The sequence below is a fragment of the Excalfactoria chinensis genome, chromosome 1, assembly GCF_039878825.1.
Source record: "Excalfactoria chinensis isolate bCotChi1 chromosome 1, bCotChi1.hap2, whole genome shotgun sequence".
NCBI classification, from domain to species: domain Eukaryota; kingdom Metazoa; phylum Chordata; class Aves; order Galliformes; family Phasianidae; genus Excalfactoria; species Excalfactoria chinensis.
Genome location: NC_092825.1, coordinates 131,866,473 through 131,884,285, shown reverse-complemented (window position 1 = coordinate 131,884,285; position 17,813 = coordinate 131,866,473). Strand labels below are relative to the sequence as shown.

Below are 17,813 nucleotides of genomic sequence, written 5' to 3'. Positions count from 1 at the left end.
CAAATCCAGACAAATTATAATACAAGTTAAAAAAGCAAATTGAAACAAACATAGATAATGTAATCAGCATCTCATGCTGCCTGCAAGCTTTCTTTTTGCTAGGATGAGATTACAACCCTAAATCTCACTTTGCTGTGTGGTTACCAGAAGACTGTCAAGCACTGTCATCTATGTCTCCATACGTACAATTACACAGCCTGTCACAAACCGGAGACTAACCAATAAGGAATTCAGGGAGCCTGTTTTAGCAGCGGGTTGGACTATATCAATTTCTGAGTTCCCTTCCAATCCTCACAATTCTGTGAATTACCTGGGCAGCATTTTCTATTCCTCTCCATCTCCTTCCATAAGAAATTTCCTGCCCATCTTCCCACCTCTGTGAAAGGCTTTGAGCATCAATGGTAATTGCATTTGTTACAATTGCAAGACTAAAAGTGAGCAAAGGTCTGAAAAGATGATTACATGATGAAGGTAGCTAATAACTTCAAAGGGGCAGTTTGTGAAAAGAACACAGCACTACTGCAAAGCCTGGGGAGATGACGTGAACAGGGCTGTTAATATAAGGCAGAACTTCCAGCCTTCCAAGCTATTATTTTCACAAATTGAGACACTATTCAACTTATAATCTATCCATCTGCTTTTCAGCGCTCTCTTCAGTGTCATACGTTTCATTACATATTTGTCTTCTCTGACATCAGTGAAGTTGCATGTTTGCTTCACACAAGCAGAAGGTAACCTGCTCAAGTTCGCTTAACATGGATAGTCTTATTAATTTATAGATACAGTAACCAAGAGGAGATACCAGAATGAGCCTTTAACAGACGTGACAGGGAGACACTCAGCAACAATTCTGAAACACCCATTAGTCTTGGGTTACAGAGAAGCATTCTCTTGCTCACAGCTAGACCCTTCCCCTCTACCCTATCCCCTGTTTTTAATCCCCATTCCATTCTAGGGCCATTCCAGAATATTAAGTTCACTCAGAACCAAGATGAAACATGTAGCCATGATGTGCAAGAATGAGGATGTGAGGGAAATAGAAGTCAAAACCCAGCCATGGATGTGATGGTACAGGAAGATAAGTATGTTTCTGCCTAAAAGGCAGCTGGGCCTTCAGTTCACTACAGAGAAGATAATACATAGGCACTCTGGCACATCTTGACATCACCAGACAACCACAAAATGACACTTTGTACTCCCAGGTAAACGGACAAGTTTTTTTTGAGCAGGAGATACCTGATCAACCACTTGCTCCAAAAACACCCGAAGAGCAGCACTACAGCAGTAGAGATCACTTGCATCAGCCCAGATATAACTAAATAGAGAGACTTGTTCATTGAGACACTCGTCAGATTTGGGTACTGGATCACAGAGCTGAAAAGAGCTCTAGAACACTGGACCACTCCTTCAAGAGACTGGGGTACTTTTACTCATAAATCCTCTTCCATAAGTTGAAGACTCCAGCAGCACCACTGCCTGGGCCATTACTGCGCTTTGACATCCATCAAAACTAAGCACACTTGAAGAGAAGCCATCAGTCAGAAGATTCAACTCAATGCTAATTAGATTCACTTAATACACTGTTTTTGTTTGTTAAACAATAAAAAGAAACTGCAAAGGCAGAGGTAACCCCAAAGCATCTGCTATACAGTCCCTAGCATTCAAGCAGGCAGACAGAAAAACTCCCAAGACTGCAACAGATGGAGCAGTCCACAAGAGCACCGCAATTGTACTGCAGTGAAGCCAACCTGGACAAGTTCAAAGAGGACAAACCTTCAGCAGTGCACCAGCAGAGCTTTCAGGTTTGGAAAATTGGGCAGGGCAGAAGGAGGGAAGTAGGACACAATCAAAATTGGATTGTATCCAAATACCTCTCTCCCCCAAAAAATCACCAAAAAAACCCCGCAAACCACTACAGCACAAAGTGCTGTGAAAGCAACTAATGTTTAACAATACAAAGATCAGAAGAAGTCAACAAGGTGCGGGCAAAAAGAGGAAAAGCATCCATGTTCAAGGATTTATTAGAGAGAACTAAAATGACAAATAGATGCAAGCAGAGTTCAGAACTCAACTAACATTCAACTCACAAGCCCAAGAGCAAGAATTTGTTGAGCTGTGTTGGCTGGCAACACCACAAGTGGCAGAACATCTGTGTTTGGTCACTCTGACAAATTTAAGATAAAGCAATAAACAGAGAAACACACCGGATGCTGCAACTTGAAGTGTCTGAATGATGGCACTGTAAGCTCCCTGCCAAAAATAAAATAAAATGATAAATCTATTTTCAGCCTGGGAGCTTAGAGAACAGGTTTACCAGCCAAAAAAACATGGCAAAATGACAAAAAACAGGGCAGCAGGGCAAGCATTCTTCTACATTACAAAAAGGATGATGGATTAGATTCAAAACAGGAGGAAGTTGGATGCTCAAGTTGATATGCTATGATGAAAATTGAACCGAAAATATAACTTGGCACGACCAGCCTATTTATAAAAAGAAAATAATTAAAAACATTTTGTAGTAACCCTCCAGTAATCCTGAAGCATCACTTCCTCTGACCACCTACTACGATCCATTATGTTTCCTAATCTATTACACGGCGACATTTCACTTACCCAGAAGAAAAACAAAGGACATTATGGAAGAGTGTGCTAAAACAATTTAGATCACGGAAAGAATTCTAAAACATTGCTTTAAGCTCAAAAATAAAGTACGATATAAATAAAATAATATGGAATAAAGTACATAAATAATACGGAATAAAGTACACATCAATCTTCATACTAATTTAAAATGGAGCTAGCATTAATATTTGAAGGCAGTATCTCTCTTAAAAGAAGTTTAATCAAAAGGTTTGGAAGATGACAGTCTGTTCGTTTTCTCAACTTGTATTTATAGAAGCAAAATAATAGTAAAAAAGAATTCAACAATAGAAAGTGAAATGACAAGAGAAAAGACAACTATCTAAGCACACGGACAGTCACCCTCAGTGTTTGCGACTTGGTCAGCGATGTGTTTGAGTTGAACTTGTCAAAAAGATTACCCTTCTTACTCAAATGCAGCATGGAGGGAAGATTATTTTGAGAATGCCTCCCTTCCACTGCTAAAGCATTAGCTCCTTTCCATTCTCTCCAGCGTACGCTGTCTAGAGAAAGAACAACGGGAGAGAAGCCAGATGGCAGGAGGACACGAGATCCCAAGTCAGCAACATGCCCAGACAGAAATGAATGTCTAGAGGAGACACAGCTTACACTTCGACAAAGCTTCCTCTCAACACAGATCAGCTTAGAGGAACAGAGGAGAAAGAAGTCAAAACAAAATACACGGAGTACAATTAGTGCTGCCAAAATAGGTATTTTCTCCTCCATCCAAGACATTCACTCCTACTCGCAGCCAAGTGCTTCCAGTATTTCCCCTGCACAGACTAAAATGTGTCTCAGCCTTTAGTAGCAATTTAAATGACTAATTTGGCAGGAAACTAGCAAATCTGGATTAGTAGTCACAGTAGCTCATCGTGTGGTCAGACAAAACCAGAACGCAAGTGAGAAAAAGGACTCACGCAAGGTTATGAACAGGAACTACACTTTCTGTGGAGTTTCAACAGCAGAAAACTGTAGGGAAAATACAAATGTGATGTTCTTCTTTCTTACATCTTCACTACAAAAGTAGTGAAAAACATCCTGTTACAACTCACCTTAGCCTACGGAATGAAGAGAGTTGTTTCCATTCTTCATGACACTTTCCCTTTACTCTTCATGATTCTTAGATAATATAGTACAGGTATTGACAGTGATTTTTTTTCAGATGTTTCTGCCTATTCTAAGTGTATCTCCCAGCACATGTTGATGACTATCCACTGACTGGGACAAAAATATAATGACCAAAATTCTTTTCATGGAGTCCTTCATCCAACTCACTTCCCCCATCACCTCCACTGTTCCATCACAGCATAAGCTACCTTCATTCTCTTACGCTCTTAAGAAAAGACCTAAAATAAACCTGCCTCCACAATTAAAAAACGCTTTTAATCACCTCCTTTCTAGTGTATAATTGTATTATGGTAATTTACAAATTGTTTCCTAACTATTTCAAAATTCCCATCCCTGCATTTGCATCCTGGAGCCAATATTTATCTCTACAAGCAAGGAATGATTAACTAAAAATATATTACTTTTTTCCTTTTGCTACAGCAACTACCATTACAATGAGAGGTACAAAATTTCATCTCAAACATTAACTTACACCATAAGTTAAGTAACAAATACATGCTTGTTAGAATTCTACACCATCTGGTATGCAAAGTACTTACTTGGTGCATTCTTCTAAAGACTGTACAAGCATCTGCTGGAAAGAACTTATTTCTTCCAGATTTCCCATTAAGTACGAAGTGTTGGTCGAGCTCAACCTGTTGCCAAGGTAAAACAAAACGTGTTTATGTTGGTAGTTATTGACTATTTGTTCTTTAAGAAAACCTAGAACATTAAAAAAATGCTTACTGGTTCTTTGATCAAGAGCCAGAATCAGCCTGTCCAAGTCAGAAAGCAAGAAGAACGACAGGAACTTGAGAGAGAAACTCCTGCCTCACGGATTTCAGTTCACACAAGAAAACGCACATTAGCACTAAAATTGAAGTTTTGATGACATAAACCCTCCCCAATACCCAAGAGATCAGCAGCCTTATTTTAAAAGCTAAAATAAACTCACATACTTTTCACTGGCTTGTAACGGTCGCAGGTAGTTTGAAAGCATTGTCTGTAGCTCCTTAGAATATTCATTTTCTGTTTCTAATATATTTTGTAGCACCTACAATAAATAACAATGGCTGATGGGTATTTTTCAAAAACATTCAAACTAATACCAGTCTTAAAACATATTGAAAATTATTCAGCACTGGGAAAATTCATAAGAACTTTCCTATATTAAGACTTTCAGCACCAGCAGAAAAGAATGAAGTACTATGCACTTATAGAACTGAAAGAGAAAAAACACACAGCCACACAAGCTACCCCTCAGCCACACAGGAGAAGTGCTAACAATAATTACATGATGCTAACTAACTTTTACTGTGAAGAGGGAGTGTCCTTCCAGAGCCAGGAGTAATTATTCCTCCTGTGCACTTCCAAATGGTCACAGTTCAGAAAATGGCAAAACACATTAAAAGTTTTAAGAGAAACATACAACAACTGTTGCTTCCTCAGTCTGAGTTACAACACAACTTCTCTTATTAGCCAAGGGTTCACTTATTCAGATGCTTTGCTCTAGCTAAAAGGTCAGATTTATAAATATCAAATAACTGACGACTTTACTTTGCGATATGATTAGTCTCACTGCAATAATCTTTTTAAATGAGGACACCCAACCTTCCATCAAGAGTGCAGTAAAATACCACAGGGAAATTAAATTAAATAAATAAATTAGAATATACAGTATACACTTTTTGGATGAATAGAAATCAAACAACTTCAATACTCCCAATCATGTGCAAGAAAGCATTTTAATGGGCCATCTTTAAGTAGCCTGCTTTAAGAGAACCATGTCAAAATCTACAGTGCTTCTAGCAGACAATTTTTGCCTTCAAAAAGCGAATGATCTAGCAGGAGATTCCTAAGAATTAAATGCCATTCATAAAACACAGTAAGCTTTGAAAACTTTTTACAAATTATTGCTCATAAGCCACACCACAAACCTCCTCTTTTTTTGCCTCATGCCATATTTGCCGGGCCTACAGTAATATCTCATTTCAGCATTTATAGTAACGACTGTAATTGAGAGCATTATTCAGTGTTGTAGTCAATACTCTTTCTTAGAGAAATAAAAAAAGCCATTCATTCCTAAATGCAAACCTGATGAAATAACTTTAAATAGTTCAGTATGTCAATGAAGAATTCACTGTTCCTTTCATTGGTGTCATTGATTCTGCTTATTCCTTGAATGGTTCTATTCATTTGGAGAAAGAGAGAGACCACTTTTGAGTTCATTCTTTTGTTGGAAATCTGAATCCTGAGCTGAAGATTAAAATGTCTCCATTCTCTGCTAAACGTGATGACAGAAGAATGTCACAAGGAAAGCTGTAGCTATTAAACAGGAATCTACAGCATGAAATACAACGCGGGAGCAAAAATTATTTACTAAAAACCTTCGTAAGTCTTCTCTGATCTATGCAGCAAAACAAAAACAAGAGGAAAAAATACATTTCCATTGATCATAAGCTAAATCCTGCTTTCTAGCAGAAGTATAATGCAAAAGACATCAGCTGTTAACACGAGAGCATAGAAGTACTTATGATCCATATGGTTCAAAACCAAATGTAAGATCAGTGTTTTCAAATACAGCCTTTCCAACAAAAATCTTCCAGATAAAGTCATCAGTTGGGAAAAAGAGACAAAGCCAAGGATAAAAACGCAGCATCCTGATGAAGCACTGAACGTTATAAGAAAGCATGAAAAGACAAAATGACCAACAAGTTTGCTAGAAATATTGAAGGACCATGCTCCATTTTCTCAGAATATTTTCCACCCTTTGCAATAAACAGCTCTCTGAGAAGGCTGGAATAAAACTAGTTTCATATCTAACAGCTCAATTATTTTCCTGTGCTTACTGGGATTTTTATTTGAGGGTTTTCCTTGGAATATGTAGAAGTAGTTGGAAGAAAAAGATGGAGAAGATGAGGTGAGTGGAAAAAAAATGGGAAAACTTGAGAAGTAAAAGCATCAGCCACACAAGTTAATTGGAAAAAAAGAAAAAAGAAATCTAAATAAAACAATACTTTGCACAGGTCTTGAAGCAGATACTCTTACACTGCTTTGCGCTACTCTGCACAATAGCTCAGAAATAAGCACAGCTTTAAACACCTCTTAAAATTCATTCAACCTATTTCCCTTTTTTCCATTGCATACAATGTTGTTTTAATTGAATACGTTTTTAATGAGGACAGTCTCGCTCACACTGCTCTAAAGCATCCATTCTGCAAACTTCTGCATCCTTCCAGCTTGACTTACCAACCTCACGACGAAGTAATACAGATAAAATCCTTAGCTATGCTTTGAAGCACTAAGTGCTCCGTATTGTAATTCAGCATTCTGGCACCAGAGCAGCCTTACATTCCTCATGTCCACATCTTGCCCGTCAGCTCTGATAATCACCTTTCTTCCCTTTCCTGTTTTCCGTGTGTTCTGGCTGCTGCAAGACCCCATGAGACCTCGAAGACCTTGTTTCCACAGCTCCACCACAACATTTGCACAGATAAGTCTGGGTACCAAAAGAGCAGCATTGAAGTGGCAGCTTTTACAATCCGTAACACTGATGAATGGCAGGCACAGAAAACTGAGCTCACAGAGCACAAGCTCTCTCAATCACAAGGCATGGAAAATTCAAGCTTGGTTAACAATTCTGTCACACAAAACCCCAGTCATCTCCCTAAGGGGAAAGTTACCACCCAAAAATGGATTTAAATGACCTACACAAAGATGATCGCCTTCCAACAGAGGGAGAAAAGGCAGATTTCATACCTACACTTGGGCATGATCCTGCAGCACATTCTCATTTTATGCAAGCAGTAAAGCATTCAAGTAGAGTATCACATGTTCAGCAAAAGCAGTCAGCATCTAATGTTCCTGAATCATGAAACTCAGACTATGCTCCCTAAAAGAGGTCTCAAGAGGAGCAGTGTAAAGCGCCATTAAAGTATCCCACTATCTCCAGAGCCCTCGCAAACATTCGATAAACACAAACACTTGCTCCAGATTGGAAAGCGGGGCCACAAAAGGCACAGTTGTTTTCCAATCACTTATTAAAATATTCATGCTATAGAGAATGCTGTCCATTTCTTTACCAGCTTTTAGAAAGGCTGTTTAGACTCCACACAGTTATTCTCTAAGGCAAGACAATTTCGTGTGGGATACCAAGTTTTAAATTCTCAAGGAACTGGTACAAAACAATAACACAGAACTCATTCTGTCCTCAGGGAATAACATGCAATAATATGACCACTTCTTCAGCAGCAGGCTACTGAACTACTTCTACATGGTCAAGGTTGAAACGCTTCCAACAAGTCTGGTTCATATTACGTCCTGCTCAGACTTGTACCATTTAATAGAGATGCTGCAGCACAGTCACTCCACTAACCCACAGTCTCCAGCTAAGCAAAGTGTAACAGTAAACGAAATGTATCCCACACTTTCAAAGCAACACCAAGCACAAGGCACAGCTAATAAAGCACAGAGATCATCATGATCTATGTTACAAACTTCAGCTGGAGCTCTGCAAATCCATAAACATGTTTACATAGAGATGAAGAACAAAAGAAAGCAGTGAAAGCAGCCTCATCTTCATTTTAAGCACTTTCCTAAGCCCATGCGGTTGTTTTCCCAGATAGGGAGATTAGCAAAGCCTCTCCTACTACTTCCTGATTTTCATCTGAATTGTCTTTTGATTCTTTTCCTCAGGCTGACCAACACACTCACAGCTGCTACCTGCACCACAAATCCTTCCCTAGGAAAGACAGCAACAAATAATCGTGAGGCTTACAGGGTCTCAGTATGCATGGAGGAATACAGTCACAACTCAACAGCAGCAAGGAATCCCAGCATGCCAGTCCCAGAACATGTTTGGCTGTCAAGTGACAGCAACAGTTTTTAATGCTTACTCTAACTCAGGCTATGTTCTTTCATCACCAGTTTATTAGGAGCTACTCTTTTTTGACCCGTAGTATGGGTTTCATGCGGGTTGATGATGAAATGCTTATCACAGGGAAGAACCACGTCTGTAACAATGATCAGTTATAAAAAGCAGGAGTTGCAGTTTACACAGCAAAACTAAACAAAAACTCAGTCTGCAGTTTAAACTGAATATTCATCTACCTATAAATATCACTACATACTAATTAGTTAAAATAATTATTTTGGTTATATTGCCACAGTAAGCACTCCACATTTTTTTAAGAAAGCACAGATGCCAGCTATCCTAATTTGATGCCAGCTATCCTAATTTAAGTTTCAAGAGCAGCAATAAAGTCTTACCTCTTGGAAACAAAGTGCATGCTATAGCACAGCCTCTCATTCTTTAAACAAAAATAATAAGATGATGAGATTAAAAATTGGTGTTATTTGCTACAATGTCCCAATTCACTGCAGACAGACTTAAGAACAATACTCTAGGGACAATACTTTAATTTACTATCTATATTCTTATGGATAAGTCATTTCTCCCCTCAAGGACATGATAGATCCTCATTAGTTAATAAATAGCTAGCAGTCAAAACAGAAGGAAACTTATCGCATAAGACAAATCCATCGAGGCAGATGCACCTGATCAAGGTGAAAAACAGTCTGATTCTGAGAGTGTGATGTTACCAATGTCACTAATCATTTTATCACTTTAATTATCACGCAAGTAAGTGGGGAGCAGCAGGAGTGCCTCAATATTTTCAACTAGGGGCAGATATGTAAAGCTGCTCCATTCTCCATGCCATAATCACAAAAGATGAAAGCATGGAATTACATTTACAGTCCTGCTAACCCTGACAAATATGATGAAGAGAAAAGAAAACCAAAGAAAAAGAACGCTTGTGCTTTCTTCTTACACCAGCAGGGAGCAGTGGTTAACCAAAAGCATCATACTGTTTTTGCTTCCCAAAGTATCTCCTGTTAGTAAACAAAGGTTTCACAAAATGGTTACATCAGGTTTAAAGATTAAATTTCACATGTTCCTTCTGCATATCTACTAAAGAGGGATGACTACTAGACTAAAGAACCCCTGGGTGCGTATTAAAGGCAATCCATGTTTTCTAATTATGCAAATTCTGCCATGAAATCAATTCGTCAGTTGTAAGGGAGAGGTTCTGGAAGTTCATATCCAAGTCGGTTTATAAGCATGAATATAAAGAAGGTAAATCACTCCAGATGTTTAATGCCTTGTTCAACAAAAGAATTAAATAGTCTTAATCATTTTCATACATCAGAATTTCATTAGTTTATGGTGTCTAGAGAAGAGTGACTGCGTATTAAGGTGAGAGAAATGAAATTAACAACTAGCCAAGCAAGTAAAATGAGCATAATACACTACAGTAACGCATATTATTCACTTACTTTAGACCATAACTTTGAATCATGCTTGGAACCCATATGCATGATATTTCATTAAACTAAAATGATCTCGTTTGTCTGAGAGCTCACTAAAATTCCTATCCAGTTCCAACGCTAGGGCTCTGACGAGACTGTTAACTTCTTTGCAGCGATAAGAGCATTTAAATTAAATGAGGTTCTACTATATATAAAAAGTTCACTGGGAGATAAAAGCTTCACTCACCACATTGTAATAGCTTTTGTTGATTGCAGATGTATCAAAGCCTTTAGGTGGACTCTTCAGTGTACCTGATTTGGGGGAGACCGGCTTTTCTGAAATGAAAGGTATTTTTGAGTCAATGGGGTGCAATTTCATAGCTTAACACTAGAGGTCAAACAAACCACTTTAAAACAGTAATATGGAAAAAATAATGCTTCACTAAGAAATGTTCATACTTATTATGCCAGGAATTATTGGTAAGAAATCAAAATTGTTCATAATAAATGTAATGCTAATCTCATTGAAGGCAAACAAAACCTCTCCATTCTTTTTTCCTGGAACTAGGAAGTCACTTAATAAAACCAGCTTTGTCCAAATATATTTATTTAAAGACAAAACATCACAGACTACAATTGAAAATAAAAGTATTTTGCACGCTACTGGCACTTTCAAACTGATTTTGGTGTCAATTCAATGAACTCAGTAAAAACATTTGAGCAAAAGTCAAACATATCAGAGGCAGGACACTGCAAACAATCACCACGCTGTACAATAAAGTGATTTAACAGGTGCCTATCTCAAAAAAAACCATTTAAATAAAGAAACAAATTATGCTTTATCATCAGTGAAATATTAAGAAAAAAAACCTCACCCGTGCTAACATACTTGAGAACAGAATCAAACAATAAATGTACGTCTTAATATAATCCCATAGGAAATCAACCCTCAGCTACACATGCTCTTCTGGAAGGAGAGCCTGTGTCTTCTAGATCAGAGCTGTTGACCTGAAAGCTGAGTGCTGGCTCCCAGAATGGAGAGACACATGACACTAAAGTCTCCCCTTCCACTTCTACTACTCCCCCAGCTCAGTCAAGGATCATGCTGCACACTGGGGAAACACAAGTTAAAATCTACAGCACTTCATTTTGATCTCTCACATTTGACTTAGCCCACCAGCAAGTGTGGATGCTCCGTGGTGTTTGTCAGGACACAGCAGTGCTTTGGTTTGTATAACATAAGCAGGCTTGCCTAAACATGCAAACTTCAGATAAGCACTTCAAATCTTATTTACCTAAACAATACAAAAAAGCATCATCACAGCACACCTACTCAAAGTCTTACCTTGATTTTAAAAGCAAGTTTCTGTTTCAAAAACATTTTAATAAACATATATAATTTAACTCTAGTCAGCTTGATACTGCATGGCCATTAAGAATAAATTATGCAAGTCTCAGCCCCAGAACTGCCTTTACAAGAAAAACCCAGTCAGCTACATTATATGACAGCTATGGGGAAACACCATGCCAGAAAAGCTGGCCAGGGAGGCAACATCATCAGCAGAATGGTCCATAAGGCACCAGCCTCCATGGGCCTGTGCCCAGGGTGCAGTCACCCAGCAGCTTAAGCATGCAGCCTGCAGGCCATCCTCCTATCTCCTGGCTATGCCAGCTAACCAGAGGGGTTAGCCAGCAGGCCACTCAATCCCCAGGAACACTTGTGGCATCTTGAAGGAGGTTTTCTCTAAGCTGCATTGGAATTCTTCTCAGAGAAGCTATTCTAAAAATACAGCACTGTCTTTGAGCTACCAAACATGGGCAAAAACATTCTTCTGTACCACATTCTGAGATGATATACGAACCCTCTCGGTAAAGAACCCCCACCTCAAGTCAGCTGTAAGCTGAAACAGAGCACAAAATCCCATTAGCTTCAAGCAATGCAGCTGGGAATACTGATGCTCTCACTAGCTGTTCTGCTATGCAATCAAATAATTCCAAATGACAGAGCTACTGCCACCCAAAAACCCAAGCAGATTTGTGATCACACAGACTATGCAAAAGAAACATCTAAGTTAACACTCTATATACAGCTACTGCATAAATTCGTAAATAAGAACACTGCTCATTTATGGGACAGCTGCAACTTGCTTCATTGTATTGAATGATGAAAGTGTCATTTGTATATATGTGATTTATTTTCGTTCTCTGTGGGAGCTCCCAACTGATTCTACAATTTATAGTGACTATCAGGCTCATTAAAAACCTGAATGTTTTCCACTTGCCAAAGAACACAAAAGGAAGAGCTGATGAAACTGATACGCTCAAGGAGAAAGGTAAGTACTTGCTACTGAACTATGTCACAATACAGATGCCTGACCCTTGCTATTCTGGAGCAAACTGACTGGTCACAGAATAGTGACTACTCTGTCATCTTAAGCAGTGTAAAAATACATCTCTTCCCCATCATTATTCTACTCCTAAGCTGCTGAAGATAGGAAAATTTAGCTGAAATAAACAGTAATTCATGTTACCAGCTGTTCAGCTGACTCAGTTATCCACACATAAGATTATATTCAGGCTTAAAGAGAAGACACAAAAAAAGAATCACACATTAGAATCCTTTTGCCTGAACAGCCATAATCAACATTCAGCTTGTAGAACACAAAGGCTGTTTCCATTGTAGAAACAGAATCAGGCACAGTAAATCAGTTCATCTATCACGTCTGGTATCCTGCCTCTAAGCTTTGCCTTGCTTCATAAGGAGGAATAAAAGTCTTGCTGAAATTAGCTCTATTACATAGTGTGTTACAGAGAAGAAAATCCTGATCTTGCACGTAAGGTATCACTTTCTCAGCATAAACAAAAATAACTGTCTGTTATCCTTCATCAGAGAATATCAGTGTACTTTCACAAACATGAAGCAATTATGCTTTGAATATTGAATTATCAATAAATATTTCAAGCAGGTGTGCCCCATATCCAACATACTGGGAACGTATAAAGGTCTTAAAGCCATGAAATGCATAGGCTTCAGTAATACTAGCCAAACTCTAGCATCTTACCCATTCCAACACCTAAGTGCTGCTTCTCAAAGTACTGAAAGCTGTAACTTCTTAACAGTGTCCTAACCAGGCTTCCCCATACAAGAGATTCTTTCCTTCTGCCTACTTTTCTTTTAGTCCCAATGTAAACCTGTTACATTAGTACTGAAAACTCAGTACAGACAGCACATGACCAAATTCAAACCAAACAAGCACCCACTCAAGTATCACTCTATTCAGTTTTTGCCTGTAGAATACCCCTTGACAAAAGAAAATAACCTTCCACGTATGCCAGCAAAACCAGCATTCTTGTTCTTTTTTTCACTAAGCTGAAAGTCTATTTGTCCAGTCCTCACACACCACAGGATGGGAACACCAGATGCGCTTCGCTTTTCCATACTGACTTTTCCCACGACAGAAGAACTATTAACATTAATTTGTACTGGGCCTGCTACCAACATTAACTGTCAAGACAGCATAACAGAAGAGAGGCTAGACACTAATAACACATTAATTTCTTTGAAGAATTAGAAAAATATTTGTGACATCAAATGTTGTTTTTCAAAGCTATATTCCTGTTTGCATAATGATGCCATTAAATGGGTTACAGTGATAAAACCCAGAAAGCCACCATGTGAATTCTCTTATAAAACTGACTGGCTAATGACAGTTGCCAAGTGAAGTACTTTGTGTTCTGGCTAAATACCGCTCTTTCATCAGAAGGTAACCCGCAGCTCTCTAAATCTCCTAATCTTTCTCCAGAGCAAGACAGGACCAGCAGTATAAGACACAAGGCTCCACCTAAGTCTTCACACATTCCCTCCTGCTGCTGCGCAACGAAAAAGCTTAGTAAGGGCACACTGTCAAATTTCTAATAAACTTCCACAGTATGAATCTTTCAACCTCTGTCATGAGCAACATTACAGCAGCATGAAAGTAAGTCCCGCCACCTTAAAAGATTCCTGACTAGCAATCAAAGAACACTAAAAAGGATAAGATGTTGGAGTTGGAAAGGTGAAAACTGCACAGAGCAGATGAAGAGGAAAAAAAAAAACAAACACAGACCATCTTCCTTACAGTGTAGGCACACATCTGGAAAAAGAAAACCCTACTGCTTCAGTTTCTCTTTTACTTGTATGTTTGATCTGAAGTACCAAATTTCAAGCAAATCCTCTTTTTCTTCCCATTCTGAAAGTTCAAAGAAGCAATCTTTTGAACGTGACAGTGTCTTGTTCACTAAATAAAAATCCTTTCCTATCCCAATTAAATTTATTTCCTCCGTTTACCAAGTCATCATTTAGCATGAGAAGACTGAATGCTGCATTTTGCTCAAAAATCTCATTATCTTTTCTACAACCATTCATTACAAGGATCATACACATATCAGCTAGCATACTGTGCTAGCATTATATATATTATATATATTATATATATATTATATGTTATAATATGTATATATTATATTATATTATAAGCACATATTCCCCTACCAGAGAAGGGAATCAGCACAGTGCTCCAGGAATGCCAATAGCCTTACAGTAGTTGGAGACAGCATAGGGAATATGCCTACAGAGCACAGGGAAATGAAGATCTTAGCAGAGTACTTTGCTGTTGGTGTGAAGTTTAAATCTAGAAGCAGTTTATTTTGGCCCTAGAAATCAAGTATCAGGAAGGGTTGCAAGAACTGGCAAGAACTGTACTTGGTACTAACCTCAGCTTCATAGCTTTCTGACCTTCCTGCTTAGAAAAGTCACTTTACCTGAGTGAAGTATTCTCAAAAGACAGTAACAATCTTCCTTCCAGTTGCTGGCAGCTTTTGGCTCTCATATACTCACCGTTAAAAGCTATTTCAATTCTGGAGCCTTCTGGATGACCCAAGTTCCAGTCTCCAGAGTCTGATGACATCAGAACTGATGCAATTCAAACAAGATCCATGCAGCATTGTTACGTGAGTAACAATGGCACAAAATATTCATCATGGCTGAAAGACCGTCGCAACACTACAGATATCCTGAGTACATCTAAGGTGCCTAAAAAGAAGTCACCCCAATGTTTTAGCATGTCCAGAAAGATCTGTGCTGATTGGAGCTATGACAAGGTTACAGTGGCAAAGCTACAGAGCAAAAGGTTTGCTCCCAGTCAACAAAAGCAAGCAAAGACGGGGAAGAGACAAAAAGTAGATCATGTCACCCACATCAATGTTCAAGGAGGTCAAAAAAGTTTGTTCTGACACTTAGTCATTAACATTGACATTTACAGAAGGCACCTTCACAACATGATTTTCAGTATCTAAGTTTGGTGTAAGAGCAAGGCTTGTATACAGAAGAGAAGACGACACAGGAACAATAGAGATAAAAACATCACAAATATATTGCATAAAAAAGAAAAAGAAACTGTCTCTATGAAGGCTTTGGTAGAACAAGGGACTTTTCCTCCAGGAATGACACCTGATTTTTACTTTATTTATTTTTGAGACTTGTAGGAAACCCCTTACTACTTAAACCCAAAGCACCAATTCAAAGCATATCAACATCAGAGGCAAATTGGCATTCTAGAAAGTCAAAGCAACCCAACTGCGAAAGAGACAGACAAAAGAACGTGGAAGCTTTCTGTGCGCTTACTGTTAACTTAAACTCCCAAAGTGCTCCTCATAGCAAAGCAGGCAAGGAGTATGAGTTCCTAAGCACTGATGTGTTTCATGGCTGAATTTCAGTAAATACAGTCAAGTTGAAACTCAAAACAGTACAGTTTTTAATCAACTATCCATCTCTACCCAAAATAAAGAGTTGTATAAATACCATCTACTTTAAAACTCACCGTTTGATTTTATTTCTCGAACGTAGTTACTTGGAAACCACCCTGTTTTGCCATTTAGTGTTCCTTCCCACCAGCCTCCTTCTTCCACTCTTGTTACGTGAATAATATCTCCTTTTGAAAAAGAAAGTTCGTCTTCATTTGTCTGCTGAAAATTAAATTTTGCTCTCACCACCAACTGATGGTTGCTGTTATCTGTCATGTCCTAGTAGGAATACAAAAGGATAACTTTAGATATTTAAATGATTATTTCATTAACAGAAGCATTCATACAAATAACTCCCGTTCCCCTCACCCAACACACGCGACTCCTGCATATCTTTATTCTAAGGCCTTGCAAAGGACGATATGCCATTTCTGGTGTGTCTCATTTTCATTTCTTGATATCTGCAAGTCCCAAGAGTATATCACCTTATTACAGCCTCTTCAAATCAGAATGGGGGAACAGAACTTAAAATGTGAGTAATTCCTACTAAAACAAATAAAAAACCAACCGTTTTCTCTATACAGCATAAACTGAAATCGTGTTTTGCGGCAACAAAGATATGACAGTTTGATATCAGAGCTTTCTAACTCACTCCAGATCAGCAGTGGTGGTACTGAGTTGGGTGTAACTCACAACCTTTACTGCTGGATATCAATCGAGTTTGCAACTTAAAGCTTCCCTTTCCTGGAACATGGAAGTCACAGCAGCCTGCCCACAGAGGAAGAGTGTGTCTTTCCAGAAAGCCTAAGAATCAGGTATGCAATTTGCATCAAATAAGTACTCACAAAATCAATTGGTGCAAGGTTAGAATAGGTGCTAACCTGATGCACATTCAACTTGCAGCTGTCCGTGTACACGTATGCTTATATCTCATAAAAATGAAGAGGTTTATTGTTCTGTAATAACTAAATGCTCACATCTATTTTCAAATGAACAATGTTCAAACTTGGGATTTTGTCCTTGCATATCTGTAGCAATGCAGAATAAGGATGAACTATCATACTTTTAAAAAGCTAAATACTTGATCAGCTTTAAGTAACCCAAATACAGACCACTGCACTGTAACTGTGAGAATAAGATTACTAAACACACCCATCTTTACACAGTAATGCCCATTACCTGTACTACCAAAAAAGGTATCTTCCGTGAGAAAACCTCTGTGTAAGCGATCCTAGTCAGCTCTCCAGGTTAACAGAATTTCACTTACATATTTGCTATGCTGATGAAGTGATTAAAATGCTTAACTTGTAGATTTTTCTTTTTGTCGTAAGGTACAACACCTCAGTTTAAGTTCATATTTGTAGCAACTATGTTACTGTATCTCATCTCACTTTAACAATCAGACAACTGAGAAAATGTACGAAGATAAGGGAAAATGCAACATGGAAAATACATAGAAAGCCTCAGGATATACTAAGTTGCAAAATGTCTGATGATTATATTGCCACAGATTCAATAACTATCTCTGCCCTAGCCCTCTGCTTGCATGTCATGTGTTTTCACTTGGTTAAACTGCTTAGCAAGATTAGTAAATAGCAAATAGTCATAAAATGAGCAGCAACACTGTGTGGTTATATCAACTACAATTCGCTTTATCGGAGTGGCTCCTCAGTAGAATCAAACGAGCAACAAATTTGGTGTGAACAGTTCCCAACTGATCATCTACAGCAGCAAACCCAAATGACATATTTTCCTCATTTTGGCCACCAGCTCTCTTCTCATTCCTGCGCTTCTCCATCCCTTTGCGACTGTCTGCATAGCTGTTCAGATCTGATACAAATACTTAAAACTCGTTATTTCAGTTATCCACCTAACAGCTTGTCCTACAATGGTTTCATCAGCAAAACAGAGTGGGTGGTGAACAGCACAGTGGGAGCTGGAATTAGTGGCCTAAGGCGAGAACTTGCATGGGCTCT

The 17,813-nt window shown here is 38.5% G+C and overlaps 1 protein-coding gene across 12 annotated transcripts in view; it reads right to left on the bottom strand.

Annotated features, from left to right (window-relative positions):
* Window positions 1-17,813, bottom strand: part of ARHGEF7 (Rho guanine nucleotide exchange factor 7) — a 135,975-nt gene that overhangs the window by 44,139 nt on the left and 74,023 nt on the right. For all 12 annotated transcript variants that reach the window (XM_072343685.1, XM_072343619.1, XM_072343626.1 and 9 more), the window contains 4 exons: window positions 15,915-16,116; window positions 10,304-10,392; window positions 4,707-4,801; window positions 4,308-4,403 (listed from right to left, as the gene is read on the bottom strand). In XM_072343685.1, coding sequence (XP_072199786.1) covers window positions 4,308-4,403; window positions 4,707-4,801; window positions 10,304-10,392; window positions 15,915-16,113 — 479 coding nt within the window. In that variant the 5' untranslated portion in view covers window positions 16,114-16,116. The remainder of the gene's footprint in view (window positions 1-4,307; window positions 4,404-4,706; window positions 4,802-10,303; window positions 10,393-15,914; window positions 16,117-17,813) is intronic.